We start from the raw sequence: 26,849 nt of genomic DNA, 5'->3' as shown, positions 1-26,849 counted from the left end.
AACGGGGCGCGACATGCAAGATCACGGGGGTCCCCAGCGGCAGGATCCCTGCGATCAGGCATCTTATCCCCTATCCTTTGGAGCGCCGGAGTACCCCTTTAATGTTGTGTCCCCTCAAAATAACTCACATCACCACCAAAAATGTCTCAACCTTGGCAACAAAACTGAGCACACCTCCAATGGAAATGTCCCAATTGGGCCCAATTAGCCATTTTTACTTCCTGGTGTCATGTGACTCAGTAGTGTTACAAGGTTTCAAGTCTGAAAGGGGAGCATGTGTCGCTCTTACACACTCTAATACTGGTCACTGGAAGTTTTACATAGCACCTTATGGCAAAGAACTCTCTGAGGATCTGAAAAAGAAATTGTTGCTTTACATAAAGATGGTCTAGGCTATAAGAGGATTGTCAAGTCCCTTAATCTGGCTGCAGAAAAGTGGGAAAGACCATATAGTGGTTTCACAGGACAGGTTACACATAGAACAGGCCTTGCCATGGTTGTCAAAAGAAGTTGAGTGCAGGTGTTCAGCGTGTGTTTGAGTGCTGCCAGCATAGTATTACATAGCATAGCATTGCTGAAGACAAGCACTCTAAGAACATGAATTACTGGAACCATATCCTGTTGTCCAATAAGACCACCATAAACTTACTTAGTGTCAAGTGTGAGTGGAAGCAACTAGGTGAGGAGTACAAAGACAGGTGTGTCTTGCCTACAGTCAAGCATGGTGGAGGAAGGGTCTTTGTCTGGGGCTGCATTAATTTCTACTTGCACTGGGGAGTTGGCACAAGGGAACCATGAATTGCAACATGTTCTGTAACACAGAAGCAGAGCATGATCCTCTTCCTTCAGAGACTGGACCGCAGGGCAGCATTTAACATGATAACAACCTCAAGCATACTTCCAAGACCACCACTGCCTTGCTAAAAGCTGAGGGTAAAAGTGATGGACTGGCCAAGCATTGCTTCAGACCTAAACCCTATTAAGCATCTATGGGGCATCCTCAAATAGTAGGTGGGGGAGCACAAGGTCTCTTTCATCAATAATAGTGGCCACACAAAGTTTGGCCTTATTCGGACTTTTCTACTTATAAAGTAGTAAGTGTGAAGCCTCTATAGCAGCTTTATGTCCCCTCAATAATGTCTGGATAGCTTATATCTCTGGGTGCCCTTGTAAATTACGTAGCACTGCCTCAAAAGAGGAGTCCGAGGATTGTAGAGGTACAGTGGGGTTAAGGGGGCCGGAGTCAGACTCCTGGAATATAGAGAGAAGACCTGGCATCCAGAAAAGGGTGGAGAGGAAGTAATGCCTTAGGCTATGTTCACACATTTGGTATGTCCACGCTAGGACCGCATTGGGGATGCACAGTCTTATAGGCAGCAATGCATTCCATGCAGATTCTGCAGAAATTATTCATTCTTCATTCTGGTTCATTCTTTCTGCATACTCGGAAATCAGAATTTCTGGGTTCCAAAAACAGCGGAATCTCTGGTGGAATTCTGATGCGGAATGTGTGAACATGGTCTCTCTAACAAAATGAAAAGAAGTGTAGATGGGTTGAACGTCCATTAAAAGGATATTGGCGTCCTTGGCTTCTTTTTGTGCCTTAGATTTCCCCATTTTTTGTAGGATTCAATAAGAATTTAGTTCAAGTGTCGCTGGTCATGCCCCCACCCTGTTTTTTTTTTACTTTAGGCATTTTAGATGAGGTGAATTACATTGTTCATGGCTTGAACAATTTTCTCATTGGTAAATTATACAGATAATTAACAAAGTTACTAATAACTAACAAGAGTTAAAAAAAAAATAGGTTTAAGGAGTCACCTCCAGGGAAGGGCTGAGCTGTAGAGTGTCCGTAATGTTATAGAGCTACATTTATAAGTAGTGATAGTTATCCCTGAAATATTGAAATAATGGTTCCAGACTTATCATTTTGTAACCATCTTTAGATAATAAAGTGGCTAATATTTATGTTTACTTCGTTTTGCTTTATTATTATTTAAATAATAATGGAAAAAGATTAGCGAATTGATTCAGAATGAATTAAAGCCTATTGCGATTCTTTTGTGATTCGTCTCATCTTTGCTCCTGTACACTAGGTGGCCAAGAGGTAAGTGACAATGCTGTATGTATCACATCTTCCACTTACTACATTTTCTGTGCTAGGTACTCTACACCCAGCCCAGCCACTGTGTACTGTACAGGAGCAGGAGTCCTCCCTTATGTATATGCTTTGTGTGCGGAATCGCAGGGCAAACGGAACATTTCTGAATCCGAATCCGAATCTTAAAAACATCTGATGATCAGATAGGCTGAATCACTAATGGGACCCAAGACACTGGCCCTAGATCACCAGATGAGTGAGCGATTTAAGTTGGAAGCTGCCTGTAAGCAAATGTGATTTATTTTGGGACCTAATACTATATGGGTAATATTATGGTCTATTGGTCAGTGATTTATATGTTTTCTGAGATACAAACTTTTTGTTATGTTAATATCAAAAGCTATGTTTTTAGGCATACACCACTTCTGTGATAAGTATACCATGGATTTATGTATTTATGTGCAATCCTCCCATTAATAGACTCTTTACAGAATGGTTATTCCATATAAAAAATGTAATTCCTTCTTTATTCCCTGATCTCAAAATAGGATATTTAAAGTGAAATCATTCCTCCAAATGGTGGTGACATGTCAGCATAGTCTGTCCATGCAACAACACTTGTCATCGCCTCCATCACTATTTGTATGGACCTATAGCCCAACCAGAAAAATCAATGCTTTGTAAGTTTTATGCAAGTTGGAATAATGTAAAAAATCTTCTGTGAGCCATTGTGTCTTTTGTTAAGATCATTCAGATTTTCCTATGTAAGATTTACAAAGTATAAAATAAATACAGCTTTTTAACCATTGTTAAAGGGATATACAGGTGAAAAACTATTTGTTCTTATATCAACTGGCTACAGAAAGTTTAACAGACTTGTAAATGACTTCTATTAAAAAAATCTTAATCCTACCAGTACTTATCAACTGCTGTAGTTGAGTTATTCTTTTCTGTCTGACCACAGTGCTCTCTGCTGACACCTCTGTCCATGTAAGGAACTGTCCAGAGCAGGAGAGGTTTGCTATGGGGATTTGCTCCTACTCTGGAGATATGTAAAGCTCTACAGAGTATGACCCAGATTTATCAATGTTTTGGAGACAAAAACTGGTGGGATTTACCATAGCAATTAATCGCAGCTCAACTTTTATTTTATCAAAGCTCATTGAAATATGAAAGCTGAGCTGTGATTGGTTGTTATGAGCAAATGACTCCTGTTTTTGTCACATGCAGATTGATAAAATTGTCTGTAGTTACACACTGCCTGCTACTGTAAAGATTGAAAAAATTTTTTTTTGAATATAACCCAATTTTAAACCATTTAATTCTTAGTAAAAGAATATAATTCATGGAAAGAAAGAATAATTGAGGAGCTATCATCTGGGTGGGGTTACCTCTGTAATCTTTGATATTTTCTAAATGGTAGTTTCTGTCAGGATCCGGGTACTGTGAGGATACTGGTGGTGGTTCCTCTGTGTCAGTGGGGTGATGACGTGGGCCGTATCAGGGGAACGGAGTCTAAGGGGTTACTGGTATTCACCAGAGCCCGCCGCAAAGCGGGATGGACTTGCTGCGGCAGGTAACCCCCAGGTCGTTCCACCCGATAGCGACTCAACCCCAACTGACTGCTGAGATAGGCGCAGTACAAGGGATTAGGCAAGAGCAAGGTCGGACGTGACAGAAGGTCAGGGCAGGCAGCAAGGATCGTAGTCAGGGGCAACGGTAGGAGGTCTGGAAGACCGGCTTGGGACATACAAGTAACGCTTTCACTGGCACAATGGCAACAAGATCCGGCAAGGAAGGGAAGGGGAAGTGTGGTTATATAGCGTTGTGCACAGGTGATTTCACTAATTTGGGCCAGGTGCCAATCAGCGGCGCACTGGCCCTTTAAATCGCAGAGAGCCGGCGCCCTAGGGAGTGGTGCCGCGCGCGCCGGGACTGTACAGATGGGGAACGGGTCTGGTAAGCGGACTGGGATGCGAACCGCGAGTGGCGCGTCCCGCATCGCGGATCGCATCCCTGCTAGGGACACTATCGCAGCGCTCCTGGTCAGCGGGTCTGACCGGGGCGCTGCGAGCAGGTAAACGCTGCGAGTGCTCCGGGGAGGAGCGGGGACCCGGAATGCTCGGCGTAACAGTACCCCCCCCCCCTTGGGTCTCACCCTCTTTTTGGAACCCGAAAATTTGTAAATGAGGTCCTTGTCGAGGTCCTCTCCTCAGGGCTGCAATTCTCTACGAGAATTTTTTTTTTACCTCTGACCGTCTTAGACACGAGAATTTCTTTAACCGAGAAGACATCGGAGGAACCGGAGACAGGAGCTGGAGCGACAACCTTGGGAGAGAAGCGGTTAGGGATAAGCGGTTTAAGGAGAGAAACATGAAAAGCGTTAGGAGAGAAGGGGGAAGAAGGAGTTTGTAGGAGACAGGATTGATTTGGCACTTGATTTTAAAGGGTCCAAGATAACGTGGTCCCAGTTTATAACTGGGGACACGGAAGCGGATATACTTGGCGGAGAGCCACACTTTGTCTCCAGGAGCAAAGACAGGAGGAGTTCTTCTCTTTTTGTCGGCATTCTTCTTCATCCGGGATTAGGCCTGTAGGAGGGATTTTTGAGTCTCCTTCCAGATGGTGGAGAAGTCCCGGGTAATTTCGTCAACAGCAGGCAAACCAGAAGGCGTGGGAGTGGGGAGGGGAGGAAGAGGGTACACCACAAAGAACTGGGATTTGGCAGAGTATTCAGAGTCTTTGAAATTGTACGAGAATTCAACCCAGGGTAGAAGATCGGCCCAATCGTCCTGGCGGGAGGAAACAAAATGTCGCAAATAGTCACCAAGGACCTGGTTAACTCTCTCTACTTGCCCATTGGATTGGGGATGATAGGAAGACAAGAAATTTAATTAGATTTTTAGTTGATTACAGAGAGCTCTCCAGAATTTCGACACAAATTGAACGCCTCTATCCGAGACGATATGCGTGGGAAGCCCGTGAAGGCAAAAAATGTGCACAAAAATTGTTTCGCCAACTGTGGCGCAGAAGGAAGGCCTGGAAGTGGAATAAAATGTGCCATCTTGGAGAAACGATCAACGACCACCCAAATGACTGTGTTGCCATGGGATAAAGGCAGGTCCGTTATAAAATCCATGGCAATCTGAGACCATGGTAGCTCAGGGACAGGCAGAGGATGAAGGAGGCCGGCAGGCTTCTGGTGAGGAGTCTTGTCCCGGTTTTAGGTCCAGTCACAAAATCGGATATGGGTCAAAAATGAGCCGACCGGAGTCGGCTCATTAAAGCAAATGGAGTTCAGCGCTGGTTTGGCTGGGGTACGGGAGAGCCCGGTTTGCCCCTCCCCCAGCCGGATCCGGCACCCGTAATGTAAAAAACGAAATGTGAATGCAGCCTTAGACTGTCTAGTCTCAGTTTATACCAACTGTAGGTTGGTTTAATCTATATCAGTATTAGGCACCAGAATTTTGGTTCACAGTATCACATCTTGAAGGGGTACTCCAACAATTTTTTTGAAAATCAACTGGTGCCAGAAAGTTAAACAGATTTGCAAATTTCTTCTATATAAAAATCTTAATCCTTCCAGTACTTATCAGATGCTGTATACTACAGAGGAAGTTCTTCTATTTTTGAATTTCTTTTCTGTCTGACCACAGTGCTCTCTGCTGACACCGCTGTCAATGTCAGGAACTGTCCAGAGTAAGAACAAATCCCCATAGCAAACCTATCCTGTTCTGGACAGTTCCTGACATGGACAGAGGTGTCAGCAGAGAGCACTGTGGTCAGACAGAAAAGAAATTCATAAAGAAAAGAACTTCCTGTGGAGCATACAGCATTTGATGGAGGATTAAGATTTTTTATATAGAAGTAATTTACAAATCTGTTTAACTTTCTGGCACCAGATGATTTTCAAAAAATCGTTTTCCACCTCTTTAAGCCACGCTTTATCACCAAAGCTACACCCCTCTTACCAAAGACATGCCACTTTTCAGGTGTGACAAAATTGACAATAAAAATATATAAAAATCATAATTAATGTGGTTGAAATTACAGCAGATTTATTTTTTTTTTTTTTGCCCTTGCATTAGTAAATTTCTGCCAAAGATTTTATTAGGCTAGGTTTCCACATGGGTGTCTTTCTGGCATTTTTGGGGAATTTTGCTACTGTAGTTTTTGAGCCAAAACCAGAAGTGTATTCAAAAAGGAATGGGGAATATAAAAGAAGGACTTATACGTCTCCTTCCTGCTGGATCCACTTCTGACTTTGGTCAAAAACTACAGTGGCAGTTTTTTCCAAATAAACGCCAGAAAAAAAAACCTGTGTGGAAACCTATACTCTATACTCACACCTTCTACAAAACAAATCTGCCTTTATTTATCTAGAAAATAAAAATGACATTTACTATGTAATAAATTTAATATGTTGTGCTCATAATAACTTTCCCACCCAATGCCATCAATGGGAATCACTGACTATTTCCATTATGTATAACATGTTTGCCTAAAGATTTTGTTTAACACCCCTTAAACAACATATGAAGGAAATAAACCCTATTTTGCCCATTTCTGATCATTATGTGGACAAAAAAAAATCTTCAACAACCAAAAAATCAAAATTTAACAAAGTAAGAAAACTTTAGGTGTTAGTGACCAGGTATATACAGTAACTACTGTTTTTTTTTTACTACTTTATTATTATTATTATTATTTTTAAGCAAACATACACAGTTTTTGACATAGAAAATGACAAAAGTACACCATAAAATGCATGAATGAATTGTAGGACATCTCCATGGTTGTCATCATGTGGTCACATATAAAGATAATTATACATCTGTAATAGTCATATACCGGCCCCAGGCTTTTCATTTGACCATTACAGATCTCTTTATTTCTGCTTTGTGATTGGATACATTTCTGTCCTTTACATGTATATAAGGCTTTCCTGACATGAAGGTTAGCATATATCTAGGCCAAGAGCAAATTGTTCCAATATTGTAGAGAAATCTCAACAACATGGGTGAGAAGATCTTCCTCCTCCTCCTCCTTTCTGTATTAGGACCGGTAGCAGGTGTCCCTCTGCCTCCATCATTACAGGTAAGATCAGACTCATATACACATTACATTATCTTATCATATGTTTTTAACAATTACTGCTGACATTGCGGAACGCATAGAGGGACATTTATCAATGTTTGCTTATGTATTCCTTTTTTTTAAGTTATTTTTTTTCTTACAATTTTTTTTTGCTTATGTGCGACTTATTTATCAACGGGTTTCTGCCTGTTGATAAATTTCTTTCTTTTTTTTTTTTTTTTTTTGCTTTGGTAGTGTCTTTTTCTGCTCCATGTCTGAGCTGGAGTAAATTTAGTAGTTTTTTTCATGCCATGCGACTTTTTTTTGCGACTTTCGCACTTGATAAATCTCTGACCACTGCAGGTCAAAAAACACTTTTTGCTTTGGTAAGCAAGCTTCTTTTTATTTTTTGCTTAGGGCACTGCACAATGAAAAAGTCGCACAAATAATAGAGTAGTCGTACATGCAACTTTTTTGCGACAATTTTAGAGGGGCACTCCGGCGCTAAGACATCTTATCCCCGATCCAAAGGATAGGGGATAAGATGCCTGATCGCGGGGGTCCCGCCAGCAGGACCCCCGCGATCAGGCATCTTATCCCCTATCCTTTGGATAGGGGATAAGATGTCTTAGCGCCGGAGTACCCCTTTAAGCAAAAAAAAAAAAACTACTAAATGCTTTGATAAATGTCCCCCATAGACGTCACATTTTAAATAAATATTTGTGAACGTTTGAAGAAGAGTTTACTAATACATATAATCGCTGAGATGTTAGGATGGCAATAAATGAATACATTAGAATATGAATGATGACCTTAGAATATGAATGAAGACATTAGAATATGAATAGACCTTAGGCATCTACTAGACGGCACTGACTTAAAGGGTACCTCTCATCAAATAAACTTTTGATATATTTTAGATGAATGAATGTTGAATAACTTTCCAATAGCATGTTAATGAAAAATATGCTTCTTTCTATTGTATTTTTCCCGATCAGTCCTGTCAGCAAGCATTTCTGACTCATGCTGGAGTCCTAAACCCTCAGAGCTGCCAGCCTGCTTTGTTCACAGCCAAACAGGCTGTGAACAAAGCAGGCTGGCAGCTCTGATTGTTCTCCTTTGTGAACAAAGCAGACTGGCAGCTCGTAGGGTTTAGGACTTCAGCATGAGTCTGAAATGCTTGCTGCCAGGACTGGTAGGGAGACCCCTAGTGGTCATTTCTTCAAAGTGGAAAATTACATAGAAAGAAGCATATTTTTTAATAACATGCAATTGTAAAGTTATTCTGCATACATTAATCTATAATACATCAAAAGTTTTTTTGATGAGAGGTACCCTTTAAAGGTTGGTCGAAATCCTTCCTCTTCTTGGCAGATAAAATAGCTGCAAAGGAGCAGCCTGCAATGTTTTTTTAGTGTTTTTTTTTTTTTTTGCATTAAACCCACTCTGGTGTCAACATCTTCTAACAGAATGTATCCTTTTGCTTAGATTTCACTGTTTTAATATTTAATTGACCCTAGGTCCTCCATAACATCATAGATTTCATCTCTGAAACATTTATGTTTTAAATGTTAAGGCAACACAATTTTTATCAATATGTTTTGTGGACATTGTTGGTGGCATTTTATTTCTGACCTTCCTATTTTAATGAAGAATTTTCTTTCTACTAAATAAGTAGTTCATGATGCAGATTGCAGTAAATCCACCATAAATTTAGCATTAAGGAAAGGTTTATAATTCTGTCCCATAGTCATGCATTTTCTTATATGAAACTTTTCTGTATACATCTATTTCTGTGCATTTATTGAAGTTTTTGTAATTATAACTTTTTTTCTCTTTCGCAGCTTTCTATACAGGGTTTAATTAAATATGGTAAGTGTGTCCTTAAGGGTATGTTCACATGCTGGATACTCTGCAGGATTGTTGCGCGTTTGGGGGGAATTTACTGTGGATTTTAACTTTAAAATCTGTAAAAATCTGCAGTAAGTCAATTAATTATGAACATCCCCTAAAAGTGTTTTTGTTTTCTAAAAAGTTTTCATTTTAAATGTGCACGTTTATTTCTAGTGACATTTTTTTTACATATTCAATTAAAATAAAGGCAGCAAATCTTTGAAAACATAAAAATAACAGACAACAAACAAAATGGCTTAGCTCAGAACATTTACTATATACTAAACAATATGTTTTTGATGCTACAAAATTATTAGTACAGGACCCCCTGATCCTAATGTTTTTAAACTTTTAAAGCATTCAAGCTATTTTACAAGATATGGTTTTAAACACCTACGGGATGATAACGCGAACAAAAAACACCCCCAACAGCGTAGTAAATTTATTAGTAATGACAATTCTTTGTTGAAAAATAAACAACATTTAAAAACATATAAATGGAATCACACATTAATGGAAAAAATACATGGATACTGGGATGAGAAAGTCCTGTAAAAGTGTACAGCTGTATGTATTACACTTTTACAGGACTTTCTCATCCCAGTATCCATGTATTTTTTCCATTAATGTGTGATTTCATTTATATGTTTTTAAATGTTGTTTATTTTTTAATAAAGAATTGTCATTACTAATAAATTTACTACACTGTTCGGGGTATTTTTTGCGCGCGTTATGCGCCCATAGGTGTCTATGTTGGTATTTATATACATACCTCCATGTCTTTTTTGACAAGTTGAACCAGGGATTGAAGCTGGGATTCTTTAGATAAAAACATGTGGTTTTAAAGGGGTACTCCGGTGCTTAAACATCTTATCCCCTATCCAAAGGATAGGGGATAAGATGCCTGATCGTGGGAGTCCCGCTGCTGGGGACCCCCGGGATCATGCACGCGGCACCCCGTTTGTAATCAGTGCCCGGAGCGTGTTCACTCTAGGACTGATTACCGGCGACCGCAGGGCCGGCGGCGTGTGACGTCATGCCTCCGCCCCGTGTGACGTCACACTCCGCCCCTCAATGTAAGCCTACGGGAGGGGGCGTGATAGCTATCACACCCCCTCCCGTAGGCTTGCATTGAGGGGTGGAGCGTGACGTCACATGGGGCGGAGGCGTGACGTCACACTCCGCCCGCCCTGCGGTCGACCATAATCAGACCCGGAGCGAACACGCTCTGGGTCTGATTACAAGCGGGGTGCCGCGTGCATGATCCCAGCTGTGGGACTCCCGCGATCAGGCATCTTATCCCCTATTCTTCGGATAGGGGATAAGATGTTTAAGCACCGGAGTACCCCTTTAAGTCACATTAAAGAGGGAAAAATCCCCATAAAGACAAGTAGGATTTATAGGGCTTTTACACCAACACTAACTGACCATGATACGGTTTCGACTCCAGCAACAAATTCTTGTAATTTTAGTGGACAACATTATAAAGCTAAAGAACCATAAGTAGGGGACACAATAACCTGCTGTCTTAAGTAAGCCACTGGTTGAGAAGAACTCAATGTATGTATGTTCCAGCATAACTTCAAAATGGCTGGAGATATGAAAACGGGATATGAGGACAAGATGTTCATTGTTACTATTTCTTTCCCACAAGGTTTATGTAGGAAGACTAGACAATGACGGGTTCTCAGATAATTCTATAATAAGGAAGAAAACACTTAGTCACCCAACACTCACTCTCAAGTTCCTATTATATAATATCCTAGTATTTAACTTTTTCTGCAAATTTTTTTTTTACCACCAAAATTTGGGCACTTTCTCCTAGATGAATTACGATTAATCTACTTCTAATTTATTTCGACAGAAAATAAGTTAAACCAGATCAAGAACATTGAAAAGACAGATCCAGGTAAAATGAAATAAAACGTGTGATACTTTTGAGAATATCCAGGCCTGTGATATATACAACATTACACAGGTTTGACAATTGAGTCTTTTGGAAAAGCTGCAGAACGATCTGACTCCTCTCATTCTCTGCAGACAGTAAAGAGATGACTGTAACATCTGACAGTCTTAGGCACCGATCCTTTTATCTGGTCCTTTCAGAGAACTAGTGAATCATGAGAAAGGCTCAGATTATGGGGAAAGTCAGTCCATAATATTTGGTATACTTCAGAGCACAGGTAGACAGAAGTGAGTGAGTGAGTGAGGGGGTAAAGTGCTATAGAAGTTTGTTATTTGTCTTAAATAAGAAGTTGAGATACATTGTATCCTAAGTAATAGGGATGAGCGAATCGAATCTAATGAATCCGAATTCGTTATGAATTTCAGGAAAAGTTGTCTTTGCAAAAAATCTGGATATCGCCGTGATTCAATCGCACAAATCGCTTCATTAAACTCCATTTAGGGCGGTACAGGCTCCAGGGCATCTAAGATGGTGGCTCCACCCACATGTCAGGACATGGGGCAAGGAACGCTGGGAAGGCGGGAACACGGGTAGGTGGGATGACCCTGAATCACATGCAGCATGCAGCCTGTCAGCAGCCAGCCATCCCTTTAATGTCACAGCCCTATATAATCGGCAGCCATCTTGTGTTAGCGTTCTATTGCAGAGAGAGAGAGGGACAGAGGGTAGTGTGTGCTGCACAGAAAAGCATTTTTACAGCAGCGATTCACCTCAAACCCAAATCCAGCCTAGAAGCACTGATAGGGAAGAGAGAGAGATTGAGAGAGAAAGTGCAATTTTGGGTATAGTACACAGCGACTTTGTGCTGCAGCACTGGTATGTACAACAACTAAAAAGCTAATAGTAGCCAGCCAGTTAGGGTGAGCAGAGCACTAAAAGCCATCATCGCCTGCTATTAGTGCCTAATACAGGTTGGGTAGTGGAGCGTATTTTCCTCTATTAAGTGTAACCTGTGAGTACATGGTTGTGTAACATTTTGTTCCTGTTAAAGTCTTAAGGGCCTAGTTACTGTGAAAGGCCAGCCAAAAGTACACACCTGCTGGTGTTGTAGACAAATACTGTTTTAAGCATAGTGGAGCGTATTGTACTCCCCTCATAAGTGCATGCCACGTACGTACATCTATGTGGTGTAACCATTTTGTTCCGGTTAAAGTCCCAAGGGCCTAGTTACTGTGAAAGGCCAGCTAAAAGTACACACCTGCTGCTGTTCTAGACAAATACTGTTTTAAGCGTAGTGGAGCATATTGTACTCCATTCATAAGTGCATACCACTTTGTTCCTGTTATAGTCCTAAGGGTCAAGTTACTGTGAAAGGCCAGCCAAAAGTACACACCTGCTACTGTTCTAGACAAATACAGTTTTAAGCGTAGTGAAGCATATTGTCCTCCCCTCCTGTACGCACTAAGTATGTTAGGCAGAGAAGTGCCAGGACGTGCACAGAGGAGCGACAGAGGCCTAAATTCATCAGGCAGAGGTTGCAGCAGACTAGGGGTGATTGGCATCAGCGTATTTTTGGTCGCTTTTTATATCATGAAAAAATGAATACAAAACTGTGTACATTTTCCTGCATGTAGTTAGGATTTTTTTCAGAAGTAATACAAAATCAAACCTATATAAGTAGGGTATCATTTTAATCATATGGACCTACAGAATAAAGAGTGTCATTTTTACCGAAAAATGTACTGTGTAGAAATAGAAGTCCCCAAACTTACAAAAGGGCATTTTTTCTTCAATTTTGTCGCACAATGATTTTTTTTTCTGTTTCGATGTAGATTTTTGGGTAAAATGACTGATGTCATTACAAAGTAGAATTGGTGGCGCAAAAAATAAGCCATCATATGGATTTTTAGGTGCAAAATTGAAAGAATTATGATTTTTAAAGGTAAGGAGGAAAAAACGAAAGTGCAAAAACGGAAAAACCCTGAGTCCTTAAAGGGGTTATCCAGGAAAAAAGTTTTTTCATATATCAACTGGCTCCAGAAAGTTAAAAAGATTTGTAAATTACTTCTATTAATCCTTTCAGTACTTATGAGCTTCTGAAGATAAGGTTGTTCTTTTCTCTCTAAGTGCTCTCTGATGACACGTGGAACCGCCCAGTTTAGAAGAGGTTTACTATGGGGATTTGCTTCTAAACTGGGTGGTTCCCGAGACACGTGTCATCAGAGAGCACTTAGACAGAAAAGAACAAACTCAACTTCAGAAACTCATAAGTACTGAAAGGAGTACGATTTTTTAATAGAAGTAATTTACTAAATCTGTTTAACTTTCTGGAGCCAGTTGATATATAATAAAATGTTTTTTTCCTAGAATACCCCTTTAAGGGGTTAAGATACACATACAAGCTTTTTCACTGCAGCCACTTATAGCTTTTTTAGCCTCCTCATCCAACTGCACAGAAGCTGAATGTGCTCCTGTTCAAGTTGCTGGTACAACAGTCCCTCCCTTTTCAAGTGGACACTCAGAGCATGGGGGTGCATGAGAGGCAGGGGCTGGGGCAGGCGGTAGCTGGCCTCACGGCGGACTGCCAGCTCGATTTTAAGATACAAGTACAAGCTTTTTCACTACAGAAAATTATACACTGCAGCAATTATACACTATTGGAGCTGGAATTACCATGGCTGCTGGCGCCTCATTAATATCTTGGATTAAACATTCATTATTTTATTATTATCACTATTATTACCATTATTATCAGTAGTAGTATTATTATATTAATTATTTTTAATTATTTTATATGTAGGATTAAAATACACATTTGTTGGGAAAAAAAAACATAAGTCACTGTCTTCTTCATTTAGACAATACCAGGGCTGTACAACAAGATGACATGCTGATAACTCCTGGACGCAGTGCTCTGAAATGTACAAAATGCCTGTGGCCCAAGTCTGCAAATGGAATGGTTGTTGTGCCCTACTCTTTTTCCTCAAATTATAGTAAGTTTATTATTTTTTTTTTTATATACAAACAGTGGCTATGTTGAAATGTCCAAAAAAGATATATCATGTAAAGATATTTTAGCACAGATCTGTTCTTTGCTGTACCTAGGGATATCCCTATCCCCTCTTTGATGTGACTGGGCGGTCATTGGAGTGCTCCCGTACTGCTCTGTATAATTGATGTCCTTCTCCTTCTGGCCCAATTTCTTAACTCTCCCTTTACTTTTCCCTTGTCTTTCAATTCCTCCCCATTTGTTTGCTGTTGGATGCCCCCAATAGTTGTTTATTCTGCTTACCAGAGATTGTTGCGCTGCGGGCACAACACCGTAGATTGCTCGTAGTATCACAATGAAGACGGAGGTCAGCTGGCCGGGGCGTCCTTCTCAAGTGGCTCTAGGTCACTTCAGTATTGAATAAGCATCAATGGATTGACATCCGAAAATAAGACTTTGCCAGGCACTTCTCCTCAAAGGAATGACAGTCCAGACCATGCAAAATGGATACAGGAACAGTCCCTTTTATTGGTGCACCAATAAAAGGGACTGTTCCTGTATCCATTTTGCATGGTCTGGACTATCATTCCTTTGAGGAGAAGCGCCTGGCAAAGTCCTATTTTCGGATGTCTATTCATTGATGCTTATTAGTTTGTTGTTGATTCTTATTGTTGACTATTGTGGGACATAACCGTGTGAGATAAAATCTTACACTCATTCCAATGTTCTCCATACTGATGTCCTCTAGTTTAAGCACATTGCACTATTTGTATTTTGCTTTCACTGTAAAACTAAATAAACTTTAATTATTTAAATATTTTTATCCTTCAGATGATTGGCAGTTAAACTTATTTAAGACTTCCATGGAGGAATTTGAAACTCTTACCTGTGTGAGGCTTGTGCCCCGGACAACAGAGAAAGACTTCCTCAACATAATGTCTTCACAGGGGTAAGTTTTATTATTCCATCTTCTTCAAGTTTGGTTGATATAAAGCTTATGCTAGTTAATGAAGAATGTTATTAATGTTTATAGGTTAAGATGACCAAACTGATTGTTAACAAATAATATTCATTCTGAATTTCCAAAAAAATATCAGTTTCATACAAAGGACAAAGTGTTAGTTTTGTTTGAATCGCATTCAGGAGCAGGGATTCCTTTTACAGACAGAAGTCCCTGTACCTGTACACTGAGCAGCAATGCAAAAACTGTATAACTCAATGCTCAGTTAAAGGGGTATTCCAGGAAAAAACTTTATTTATATATATATATATATATATATATATATATATATATATATATATATATATAAAGCAAAATCATCGGTAGTTGCAGTATCTTGTAATACCTTTTTTATTGGACTAACAAGATTTTGTAGAGACAAGCTTTCGGGATTCCTCCCTTTATCAAGTCATAATGCTTATGACTTGATAAAGGGAGGAATCCCGAAAGCTTGTCTCTACAAAATCTTGTTAGTCCAATAAAAAAGGTATTACAAGATACTGCAACTACCGATGATTTTGCTTTTCGCATCACTGGACTAATACGGCTATTCCTAACTAATATATATATATATATATATATATATATATATATATATATATATATATACCGAGACAGGTGTCATCAGAGAGCACTTAGACAGAAAAGAACAACTCAACTTCAGCAGCTCATAAGTACTGAAAGGATAACTTTTTTTTAAAAGAAATAATTTATAAATCTGAATAAACGAAGATCACGTACGTGCACTCACCGCTAGGCAGATACAGTCGGGTCTGGAAGTCCGGTAATGGGGTGCCGGGTCACGGCATAGGCACTGGTGTATGGCACTCCGGCACCAGTCGGGTCTGTAAGTCCAGCACCCCTGTCACGATTCGGCTCACAGGTAGTGGATCCTCTGTGTCAGCGAGGGATAGGCGTGGACCGTGCTAGTGGACCGGTTCTAAGAGGCTACTGGTTTTCACCAGAGCCCGCCGCAAAGCGGGATGGTCTTGCTGCGGCAGTAGCAACCAGGTCGTATCCACTAGCAATGGCTCAACCTCGCTGACTGCTGAGAAGGCGTGGGACAGAAGGACTAGGCAGAGGCAAGGTCAGACGTAGCAGAAGGTCGGGGCAGGCGGCAAGGTTCGTAGTCAAGATGGATAGCAGAAGTTCAGGTAACACAGGCTTTGGACACACTAAACGCTTTCACTGGCACAAGGCAACAAGATCCGGCAAGGGAGTGCAGGGGCAGTGAGCAGATATAGTCTGGGAGCAGGTGGGAGCCAATTAAGCTAATTGGGCCAGGCACCAATCATTGGTGCACTGGCCCTTTAAGTCTCAGAGAGCTGGCGCGCGCGCGCCCTAGAGAGCGGAGCCGCGCGCGCCAGCACATGACAGCAGGGGACCGGGACGGGTAAGTGACCTGGGATGCGATTCGCGAGCGGGCGCGTCCCGCTGTGCGAATCGCATCCCCGACGGCCATGACAGTGCAGCGCTCCCGGTCAGCGGGACTGACCGGGGCGCTGCGGGGAGAGAGACGCCGTGAGCGCTCCGGGGAGGAGCGGGGACCCGGAGCGCTAGGCGTAACAGTACCCCCCCCCTTAGGTCTCCCCTTTTCTTTGTCCGGTAACTGCCTCCCCTGGGATGAGGACACTGGGAAAGAATGGAGGGTTTCCTCAACGGCAGGTAGTACAGCAGGAGTGGGAATGGGGAGGGAGGGCAGAGGGCGAAGCCTGGCACGGGGCAGTGTGACACCAGGACGGGGGCCATGAGGAGGCACTGAGGCTTGCCTGACGGGACTGGGAGGGGGGGAGAGGCACTTCCTATGGCAGGCAGAGTCCCAGTTCTTGATCTCCCCGGTGGTCCAATCAAGGGTGGGAGAATGAAGCCGGAGCCATGGCAGACCGAGGAGGACCTCAGAGGTACAGTTGGGAAGGACGAATAACTCAATCCTTTCGTGGTGGGGTCCAATACACATCAGGAGGGGTTCTGTGCGGTAACGCACGGTGCAATCCAATCTGACTCCGTTGACCGCGGAAATGTAGAGCGGCTTGACGAGACGGGTCACCGGGATGCGGAATTTATTCACAAACGACTCCAAAATAAAATTCCCAGAGGCACCAGAGTCCAAGCAGGCCACGGCTGAGAGGGAGGAGTTGGCTGAAGGAGAAATCCGCACGGGCACCCTGAGACGTGGAGAAGCAGACTTAGAACCAAGAGACGCCACAACCACGTGAGCTGGGTGCGTGCGTGCGTTTCCCAGACGTGGAGGACGGATAGGGCAATCCACCAAGAAATGCTCGGTACTGGCACAGTACAGACAGAGATTTTCTTCCCTACGGCGATTCCTCTCTTCCTGGGTCAGGCGAGACCGATCCACTTGCATGGCCTCCTCGGCGGGAGGCCCAGGCGTAGACTGCAAAGGATGCTGTGGGAGAGGTGCCCAGAGCTCTAAGTCTTTTTCCTGGCGGAGCTCTTGGTGTCGCTCAGAAAAACGCATGTCAATGCGGGTAGCCAAATGGATGAGTTCTTGCAGGTTGGCAGGAATCTCTCGTGCGGCCAGCACATCCTTGATGCGACTGGATAGGCCTTTTTTAAAGGTCGCGCAGAGAGCCTCGTTATTCCATGATAACTCGGAAGCAAGAGTACGAAATTGGATGGCGTACTCGCCCACTGAAGAATTACCCTGGACCAGGTTCAACAGGGCAGTCTCGGCAGAAGAAGCTCGGGCTGGCTCCTCGAAGACACTCCGGACTTCTGCGAAGAAGGACTGGACTGTGGCTGTGGCAGGATCATTGCGGTCCCAGAGCGGTGTGGCCCAAGACAAGGCCTTTCCTGAAAGAAGGCTTACTACGAACGCCACCTTAGACCGTTCTGTAGGAAACAAGTCCGACAACATCTCCATATGCAGGGAACACTGAGACAAAAATCCACGGCAGAGTTTAGAGTCCCCATCAAATTTGTCCGGCAGGGACAAGCGGAGGCTAGGAGCGGCCACTCGCTGCGGAGGAGGTGCAGGAGCTGGCGGAGGAGATGGTTGCTGCTGTAGCAGAGGCAGGAGTTGCTGTAACATGGCGGTCAACTGCGACAGCTGCTGTCCTTGTTTGGCAATCTGCTGCGATTGCTGAGCGACCACCGTGGGAAGGTCAGCGAGACTTGGCAGCGGCACCTCAGCGGGATCCATGGCCGGATCTACTGTCACGATTCGGCTCACAGGTAGTGGATCCTCTGTGTCAGCGAGGGATAGGCGTGGACCGTGCTAGTGGACCGGTTCTAAGAGGCTACTGGTGTTCACCAGAGCCCGCCGCAAAGCGGGATGGTCTTGCTGCGGCAGTAGCAATCAGGTCGTATCCACTAGCAACGGCTCAACCTCGCTGACTGCTGAGAAGGCGTGGGACAGAAGGACTAGGCAGAGGCAAGGTCAGACGTAGCAGAAGGTCGGGGGCAGGCGGCAAGGTTCGTAGTCAGGAAGGATAGCAGAAGTTCAGGTACACAGGCTTTGGACACACTAAACGCTTTCACTGGCACAAGGCAACAAGATCCGGCAAGGGAGTGCAGGGGCAGTGAGCAGATATAGTCTGGGAGCAGGTGGGAGCCAATTAAGCTAATTGGTGCACTGGCCCTTTAAGTCTCAGAGAGCTGGCGCGCACGCGCCCTAGAGAGCGGAGCCGCGCGCGCCAGCACATGACAGCAGGGGACCGGGACGGGTAAGTGACCTGGGATGCGATTCGCGAGCGGGCGCGTCCCGCTGTGCGAATCGCATCCCCAACGGCCATGACAGTGCAGCGCTCCCGGTCAGCGGGACTGACCGGGGCGCTGCGGGGAGAGAGACGCCGTGAGCGCTCCGGGGAGGAGCGGGGACCCGGAGCGCTCGGCGTAACAACCCCCTTATTGGACTTCCAGACCCGTCTGTCTCTGCCTAGCGGTGAGTGCATGTACGTGCTCTTCGTTTATTCTGTACTTGATGCTTTATGCTTGTGTATGTGCACCCCGCAGGACACACTAAGACAGGTCACCGAGGATCGTTTTGCAAGTCGTAGGAGGTGATATTGCTTCCTGAGTGCTCTCCCCGTTTTCTTGCTTCACTTTGTAATTTACAAATCTGTTTAACTTTCTGGAGCCAGTTGATATAAAAAAATAAGTTTTTTCCTGGATAACCCCTTTAACATTTACTGGGACACAGATACAGAGCACATGACACGGCTTCATAGAGGAACAGAAGGGGACCATGCTGTAGGCCTCATGACTTAGTATATACATTTGCTGGTGCTGGCTTTGTTACTCTGAGACAAGGCATACAGTGTATGTTTTGTGGTTCAGTGTTCAGGAACAGGGACTTTTGTTTTCAACAAGAGTCCCTGCTCCTGTACTTTTTTTTCTTGGCACCATATGCCAATAATGTAGGGCACAGCAGAAGATACATACAGAAGCAAATATTCCTGCAAAAGGCAGCAGTCCTTGCTCCTCCACACAAGTACATTAGCTGGCCTGGGCACTTGGCATCTGGCTTGTCAATGTGTACTGCAGTTTAGTGTATTATATACTATTGTAGAGTACTGACTACTGTCAGGCACTGTGAAGCCCATAATGGCCATTGAATCTAAATCTAATCCAACAGCCAATTCAAGCAAACTTACCCAACAATAATTCAGAAATTACCCTAATCTCTAATTATAGGTATAATATCAATAGTTATAATGTTATGACCAGGATTTTCATGGGACAAAACCCAAGACAATGATAGCCTTGGACATTGATTGTTGACCTGCCTATTTATACAAAAATATCAACTAAGGGTAAACAAAAATCAACTAAAAAAATCTATTTTGTGTGCAGAAACACTTAAGATTAAAATAGATTGCAAAAAATGTGGAATAAAAGTCTTCGGATGTAGAAATATTTTGGTAATCGTCAGCAATATATGCAATTGCTTGTTTATAAATAAACATGTGTGTATTTATTTATTTTTTTCACAGCAGAAAAAAATTAACAGCATAAAATATGCGACAAATCTGTACAATTTAGTGTAAATTTTTTGCTGTCTGATATCTTTGTAAAAATGCTAAAGATTTTCATTAGTAAAAAAATTTGCATTACTAACCTTATACTTTCATATGTAGGTAGAGTATAGACACTTGCACCAAAGCCTCTATTTTAGACGTGCATAGGAGATTGTAAGAAAGTTGCAGTTCATGCTTAAAGGGGTACTCCCCCCTAGACATCTTATCCTCTATCCAAAGGATAGGGGATAAGATGTCTGACCGTGGGGGTCCCACCGCTGGGGACCCCCACAATGTTGCATGCGGCACCTACCTGTTTCTTGTCCTGACGTCACGGACTTCCACTCCCGTGGTCGCGACCGAGACCCTCCAATGCTTCCGGATAAGAAACAGGTGGGTGCCGCATGCAACATTGTGGGGGTCCCCAGCGGCGGCACCCCCGCGGTGAGACATCTTATCCCCTATCCTTTGGAAAGGGGATAAGATGTCTAGGGTGGGAGTACCCCTTTAAACAGGTATTTTTAGCTGAATGGCCCGTGTATGGTGTTCATAGGGTGGTGCTCACAAGCAATGAAACTTAATATAATAAATCTTAGCAGAGAGTATGGAAGAAATTGGAGCACTCACCCTTTATCTTGAACTTGCTTTTATTTAATCGTTACAATGACATGACATGGTAGGAGCGGAATGTACGGGTGCGGACCGAAGCTGCGGGAACAGACAGGTGGGGGAGCAACAAATGTTTCACGCTGTATAGCGCTTCCTCGGGCTCCAACCTGGTTGGAGCCCGAGGAAGCGCTATACAACGTGAAACCTTTGTTGCTTCCCCACCTGTCTGTTCCCCCAGCCTCCTGTCTGCACCCGTACATTCTGCTCCTACCGTTTCATGTCATTGTAACAATGAAATAAAAGCAAGTTCAAGATAAAGGGTGAGTGCTCCAATTTCTTCCATACTCTCTGCTAAGATAACCTTATACTTTGTTTATACTTGTTATTTGTTAGACACAGTTTAATATTTTGATGTTAGGGAAGTAAGGGGCGTTATACTTCAAGAAAATGTTCACACTGAGAAAATTCTGCGACAAAAATTTCCATACTGAATTATCCGTTATCTTCAGTATGAAGTGGAAATGATCTGGAATCAGCGCTGGTGTCCATGGCAAATTGTCAAATCAGATTGACAAATGGTATTTTCCTGATGGATTGAAAAAAAAAAAACATTAAATTTATTCACTTGACCCATTCTGACATATGATGCAATATGTATCAGGATCTCAGGAATTATCTGTACATTGGTTTCCAACTATAATACCAATTTATTTCAATTGACCAATGTCCCAATAGAAGTATTATAATAATGTATTGCTTCCCTTCTCTTCAGGTGTGTAGCTTATGTAGGACGAATAGGTGGAGGTCAGATGGTTGGATTAGATTCAGCTGGTTGCATGTTCAGAGGAATTATACAGCATGAGATAAACCATGCCCTGGGCTTCTACCATGAACATATGAGAAGTGACCGTGATGACTATGTCACCATCATGTACCAGTATATCTCACCAGGTAATGCCCCCAACATAAATACATACTTAAATATTCCATTAAACATTACAAAATCCAGTCTAATAAAAATGTCTTATCTTGTAGGTGAGGTTTCAAATTTTAACAAAGCAGACACCAATAATCTTGGTCTGGAGTATGACTATGGTTCAGTGATGCATTATAATAAGTAAGTTTGTTTTGCTGTTTTATTATTATTATTATTATATATTTTTTGTGGTATATTATTCTTTCCCCATCTTGGACTTTAACCTTGTCCCTCTCTCCTGTATCGGACAGCTTTGCCTTCAGTAACAAATCAGGACAACCCACCATTGTGCCCAAACCTAACCCAAATGTCCAAATTGGACAGAGAGATGGAATAAGCCCTCTAGATATGTCTAAGATCAACAAACTCTATCAATGTGGTAAGTTCTTACAGGTCTAGAGATTTTAAGAACTTGTATCCCAGATCTTTAATCAACACAATAGAACCATATTGGACCAATAAAGATAATTTTTAGACATATAAACTTTAGTTATTGATTTGATGTATTTTCTCTTCTAGATGTCTGTGCAAATTTACTGAATAATAACAGCGGAAGCCTGACCTCTGCCAACTACCCATCAGCCTACCCAAATAACGCCAGCTGTGTCTGGCTCATAAGAACACCATCACAACAGGTAAAGTAAACCCCTTTAACTTTTAAATCACCTTTACATACAAAGCGCCAGTGATGTTTTAGGATACAAAAACAAACAAACAATGTAAAACACCATTGTCATATGGATTCTTAAAGGGGTTCTCCGCTGCCATGCCTTCCGGAGCTCTGCGCACAGCGCCCGGAAGTGTATTACTCCGAAGATGCTGTGTGCGGGGCTTCCGTGTTCAAGGCCGCCCCCTTGTGACATCACGCCCGCCCCCTTGTGACATCACGCCTGCCCCCTCGTGACGTCACGCCCGCCCCCTCAACGAAAGTCTATGGGAAGGCGGCGTGACAAAGGTCACATCCCCTTCCCATAGACTTTTGTTGAGGGGGCGGGCGTGACGTCACGAGGGGGTGACCTCGAACACAGAAGCCCCCACACAGCGTTCGGAGTAATAAACTTCCGGACGCTGCGAGCAGAGCTCCGGAAGGCATGGCAGCAGAGAACCCCTTTAAATTATCCTAATATAATCCCTACTGCCCCTACCCTAGACCTAGGAGAAGTAATTGCCCCTAAAGGGTCGGCCCCACACTGAAAACCTGTCCTTACTGATCCCAGATTACCCAACAGATATGTCAGGTTATATATTATATATTATTGACATCTTTATCTATACAGCCTATAGTTCTATATTGTCCATCACATAGTTGTTATTTAATTTTTTATATTTTTGTTTTTAATGTTTATGCCCAGGTCTTATTCCTTTAACATTTCTACTATAATCCACTAGATGTAAAAAAAAAATAAAATAAATCCCTCTACAATGAAGAATGATATTTCTATGTGAATTCCACACTAAAAGTGGTTTATTAATTTTATTTATATGAATTTCTTTATTACTCTTTATAGGTTGCATTGAACTTTGTGGCGTTTGATGTCCAGTCATCTCCTAATTGTATGTCGGACTATATTAGGATTTATAATGGACCCACTAAGAATTATCCTCTGTTATTGGACAGAACCTGCGGGTCTGGGTTGATTCCTCCAATTATTGGATCTACTAACCAACTATTGGTTGAGTTTTCCAGTGATAGCAGTGTTACTGGGGTTGGCTTCAACGCTGTATACAGCACAGGTACAGTATTACATTCTAGTTCTTGTATTATATATTAATATATTTTGGTTTGTTTTTCATTGCTATAAATGAGAAGCAGTTCAGAACTCTTCACTTTACAGTGAATCGGGCCAGAAGCATAGCACCCTTTATTGTATTGTGGTGACAACAGGCAACTACAGCTCAGCTCTCAAAAAAGCCGCAGGTAATAAGAGAAATGACTATAAAAAGAATGGTGCTAAGCTTCTGGACCCATTCATAATAGAGTGCTGGACATTAAACAAGCCAACAGTGGGGGGTGCCAGATGTTGGCACCCTGCTGACCAGTGATTAATAGTCTATCCTGAGAAAAGTCACGGAAAATCCCTTTAATGTAGTTGTGGTAAAATGTGGGATGAGCTGAAGCATTAGGATCAGCCATTTACTACACAGTACAGATACCACTTTGTCTAGCACACAGTGCTATTGCTGTTATGTTTTTTATTTTTACATTAAAACTACCATCAGGAAAAAATAATAATTATATATATATATATATATATATATATATATATGAAGAGGTATAAATGTATTTGTGTACTTCATTCACTATACTAAAACTGTTTCCCACAGTGCAATGTGGAGGAACCTTCTATATGCCCCAAGGATCCTTTACTTCTCCCGGTTATCCCAATAACTATGGCGCAAATCTGAACTGCGTCTACACAATCGCGGCTCCTGCTGGCAAGACGGTAAGGATTTTTCTTACAAGATTGTCTAAAGACTCAAAAAGGGTTTTAGTTTTTAACATAGTTTATTTAATAGAAATATGAACTCTTTGCCATTCTTATTCTGATCATATATCTATCTATCTATCTCATATCTATCTATCTATCTATCTCATATCTATCTATCTCATATCTATCTATCTCATATCTATCTATCTCATATCTATCTATCTATCTCATATCTATCTATCTATCTATCTATCTATCTCATATCTATCTATCTATCTATCTATCTCATATCTATCTATCTATCTCATATCTATCTATCTCATATCTATCTATCTATCTCATATCTATCTATCTATCTAATATCTATCTATCTATCTATCTCATATCTATCTCATATCTATCTATCTATCTATCTCATATCTATCTGTCTATTTATCATCACAACATATTGCGGATAGGGAGTTAGATTTGGATCCATTGAGAGAACTCCAGGGAATTGGCCGAGCTCTAGAAAAGTCTTGGAGATGGAAATGTGAGGTTTGGATTTTGGGGATTATTTTCCCAATGAATGGTATCGGTATGGTGGTGGACAGAGATGAGGAGGAGATGTAGGGAGGTGCAGCACTGGGGAGAGCTCTGTGGATGAGAGTGAGGAGTGTAAATGATATTCTATACTGGAGGGACAACCAGCGCAGAGACTGACATCCACAATGGACTGGAGAGGGAAGAGTTAAATGTAGGGAGAATAAATAGTAATGAATCACAGTATTGAAGGCGAGAATGAATCAATACAACAATAAGTAGTTTTTTAACTTTCAACTATAATAAAATTGCGGCTTCTGGAGATGATTTTTGAGATACAAGTGACAGAAACGTATACAGGAGTAAATATAGGGACAGATCTGAGCCAAACATGACCCCAAAACAGCAGGCATGCCTAGTCATAATGGGATTGGACAAACCATTGAGTGATATATCCACATGATTCCTCAAAGCCATAAAGAATTTGTATGTTTCTCTCATGTCTGCCTTATTAACCCCTTAAGGACCACAGGTTTTTTCATTTTTGCACTTTCGTATTTTCCACCTCACCCTCTAAAAATCAGAACGCTTTCAATTTTGCACCTACAGACCCACATGAGGGCTTATTTTTTTGCGCCACCAATTTTACTTTGTAATGACATCAATCAACCATCACAAAGTTTACGTCAAAACCAGAAAAAAAATATTAGTGAGGCAAAATAAAAAAATAAATAAAAAAAAGCCATTTTTTTTTTACTTTTGGGGGCTTCCGATTCTATGCAGTGAACCTTTTTGTAAAATTTACATCATACCTTTATTCTGTAGGTCCATACAGTTGCAAAGATACATCATTTATGTAGGTTTTATTTTATTTTACTACTTTAAAAAAAATTACAACTACATGCACCAAAATTAGTATGTCTTAAAAATGTCATCTTCTGACCCCTATAACTTTTTTATTTCTCCATATACAGGGATGTATAAGGGCTCATTTTTTGTGCTGTGATCTGAAGTTTTAATTGGTCCAATTTTTGTTTTGATGGGACTTTTTGATCGCTTTTTATAAACATTTTTAGTGTATACAAAGTGACCCAAAATACGCAATTTCGAACTTTGGATTTGTTTTTTTTACAGATATGCCATTGATCGTCTAGTTTAATTAACATTATATTTTTATAGTTCGGACATTTATGGATGCGATGTACCATGTAGGTTTATTTTTGTTTAGATATATATATTTTTTTACATGGAAAAAGGGGGGTGATCCAAACTTTAACTACGGAAGCGGTTAACTTTTTTAACACTTTTTTTTATTTCCCATAATGGACTATTACATGCAATCGTTTGATTGCATACACTGAACAATGCTATGCCATAGCATAACATTGATCACTGCTATCTGTGCTCGATTGCTCCAGCCTGCAGAGCCTGGCTGGAGCATCGAGGCACAGATCGGACAGCGAGGAGGCAGATAAGGGCCATCTCGCCGTCCTCTGAGTGTTCGGGATGCCGTGATTTCACCATGGCGGTCCCGAACAGCCCGCTTACCTAACCGGCATGTGTTTTCTCCTGTTTTAGATGCCCTGATCAACTTTGGGCGTGGCGTCTAAAGGGTTACTATAATCAGCGATGCCTGGAATTAGTCGGGGGTCCCGGTTGCTGATAGATAGGGAACCACTGGGTATGAAGCGAATCCACTGTCGTTAATGGGTTAATTGATAAGTCATAATGTGATCAGCGTTACTGTATTACCATGGTTTATAATAACATTATCATGTATGTGTCTAATCCTTACAGATTTCCCTGAGCTTCAGTGATTTCCATCTGGAGGATAGTCCTTTCTGCATATATGACAACATAAAGTGGCTGGATGGGACGGTCTCAAAAGGTCCATTCTGTGGTGACCGTAACCCATTTGTCATTAACACTAAGTCCAATACCATGAAGCTGACCTTTCATAGCGATGAATTCGATCAGAACAAAGGATTCTCAGCATCATATACATTTGGTGAGTCCTACAGCCTCATCTTTATATAATCTTCACATACACAGCACATTATACAATGTATATGAGAATTCACTGATAATTGTATTATTATACCGGTGATATTATCACATGGTCCTAGAGGATATGTCTTATATATGTATTTGTAGAATTAATTGTAATTTTTCATAATGTATTATTTTTGTATATTTTTTCTATCTATCTATCTATCTATCTATCTAATCCATATCTTTAAATAGAACAGTTTTATTCAATTTATTTTTATTTTAAAATATGACACTGACCAAGAAAAATTTCTATATAATTGGAGGTATTTGATTTTCTAATATATCTTTCTCTAACTTAATCTTTCTTTGCAGTATAA

At 41.7% G+C, this 26,849-nt stretch overlaps 1 protein-coding gene across 1 annotated transcript; it reads left to right on the top strand.

Moving 5' to 3' along the window:
- Positions 1 to 597: 597 nt before the first annotated feature.
- On the top strand, positions 598 to 26,849 carry LOC130294961 (embryonic protein UVS.2-like). The gene is made up of 13 exons (XM_056545116.1): positions 598 to 679; positions 1,693 to 1,746; positions 10,935 to 10,979; positions 13,835 to 13,969; positions 14,797 to 14,914; positions 21,326 to 21,504; positions 21,589 to 21,670; positions 21,781 to 21,908; positions 22,049 to 22,164; positions 23,038 to 23,263; positions 23,855 to 23,973; positions 26,278 to 26,488; positions 26,845 to 26,849. The coding sequence occupies exons 1-13, from the start codon at positions 598 to 600 to the stop codon at positions 26,847 to 26,849; spliced, it is 1,500 nt and encodes a 499-aa protein (XP_056401091.1).

The sequence above is a fragment of the Hyla sarda genome, chromosome 11, assembly GCF_029499605.1.
Source record: "Hyla sarda isolate aHylSar1 chromosome 11, aHylSar1.hap1, whole genome shotgun sequence".
Lineage (NCBI taxonomy): Eukaryota > Metazoa > Chordata > Amphibia > Anura > Hylidae > Hyla > Hyla sarda.
This window is presented reverse-complemented; position numbering and strand designations above follow the sequence as displayed.

Excerpts from the sequence above, each read along its gene's own strand:
- LOC130294961 (XM_056545116.1), top strand. The coding sequence starts at position 598 with ATGAATTACTGGAACCATATCCTGTTGTCCAATAAGACCACCATAAAC. Across the intron at positions 1,747-10,934 it reads CTTGAACAATTTTCTCATTG|AAAATAAGTTAAACCAGATC; the intron begins GTAAATTATACA and ends TTATTTCGACAG. Across the intron at positions 14,915-21,325 it reads AACATAATGTCTTCACAGGG|GTGTGTAGCTTATGTAGGAC; the intron begins GTAAGTTTTATT and ends CCTTCTCTTCAG.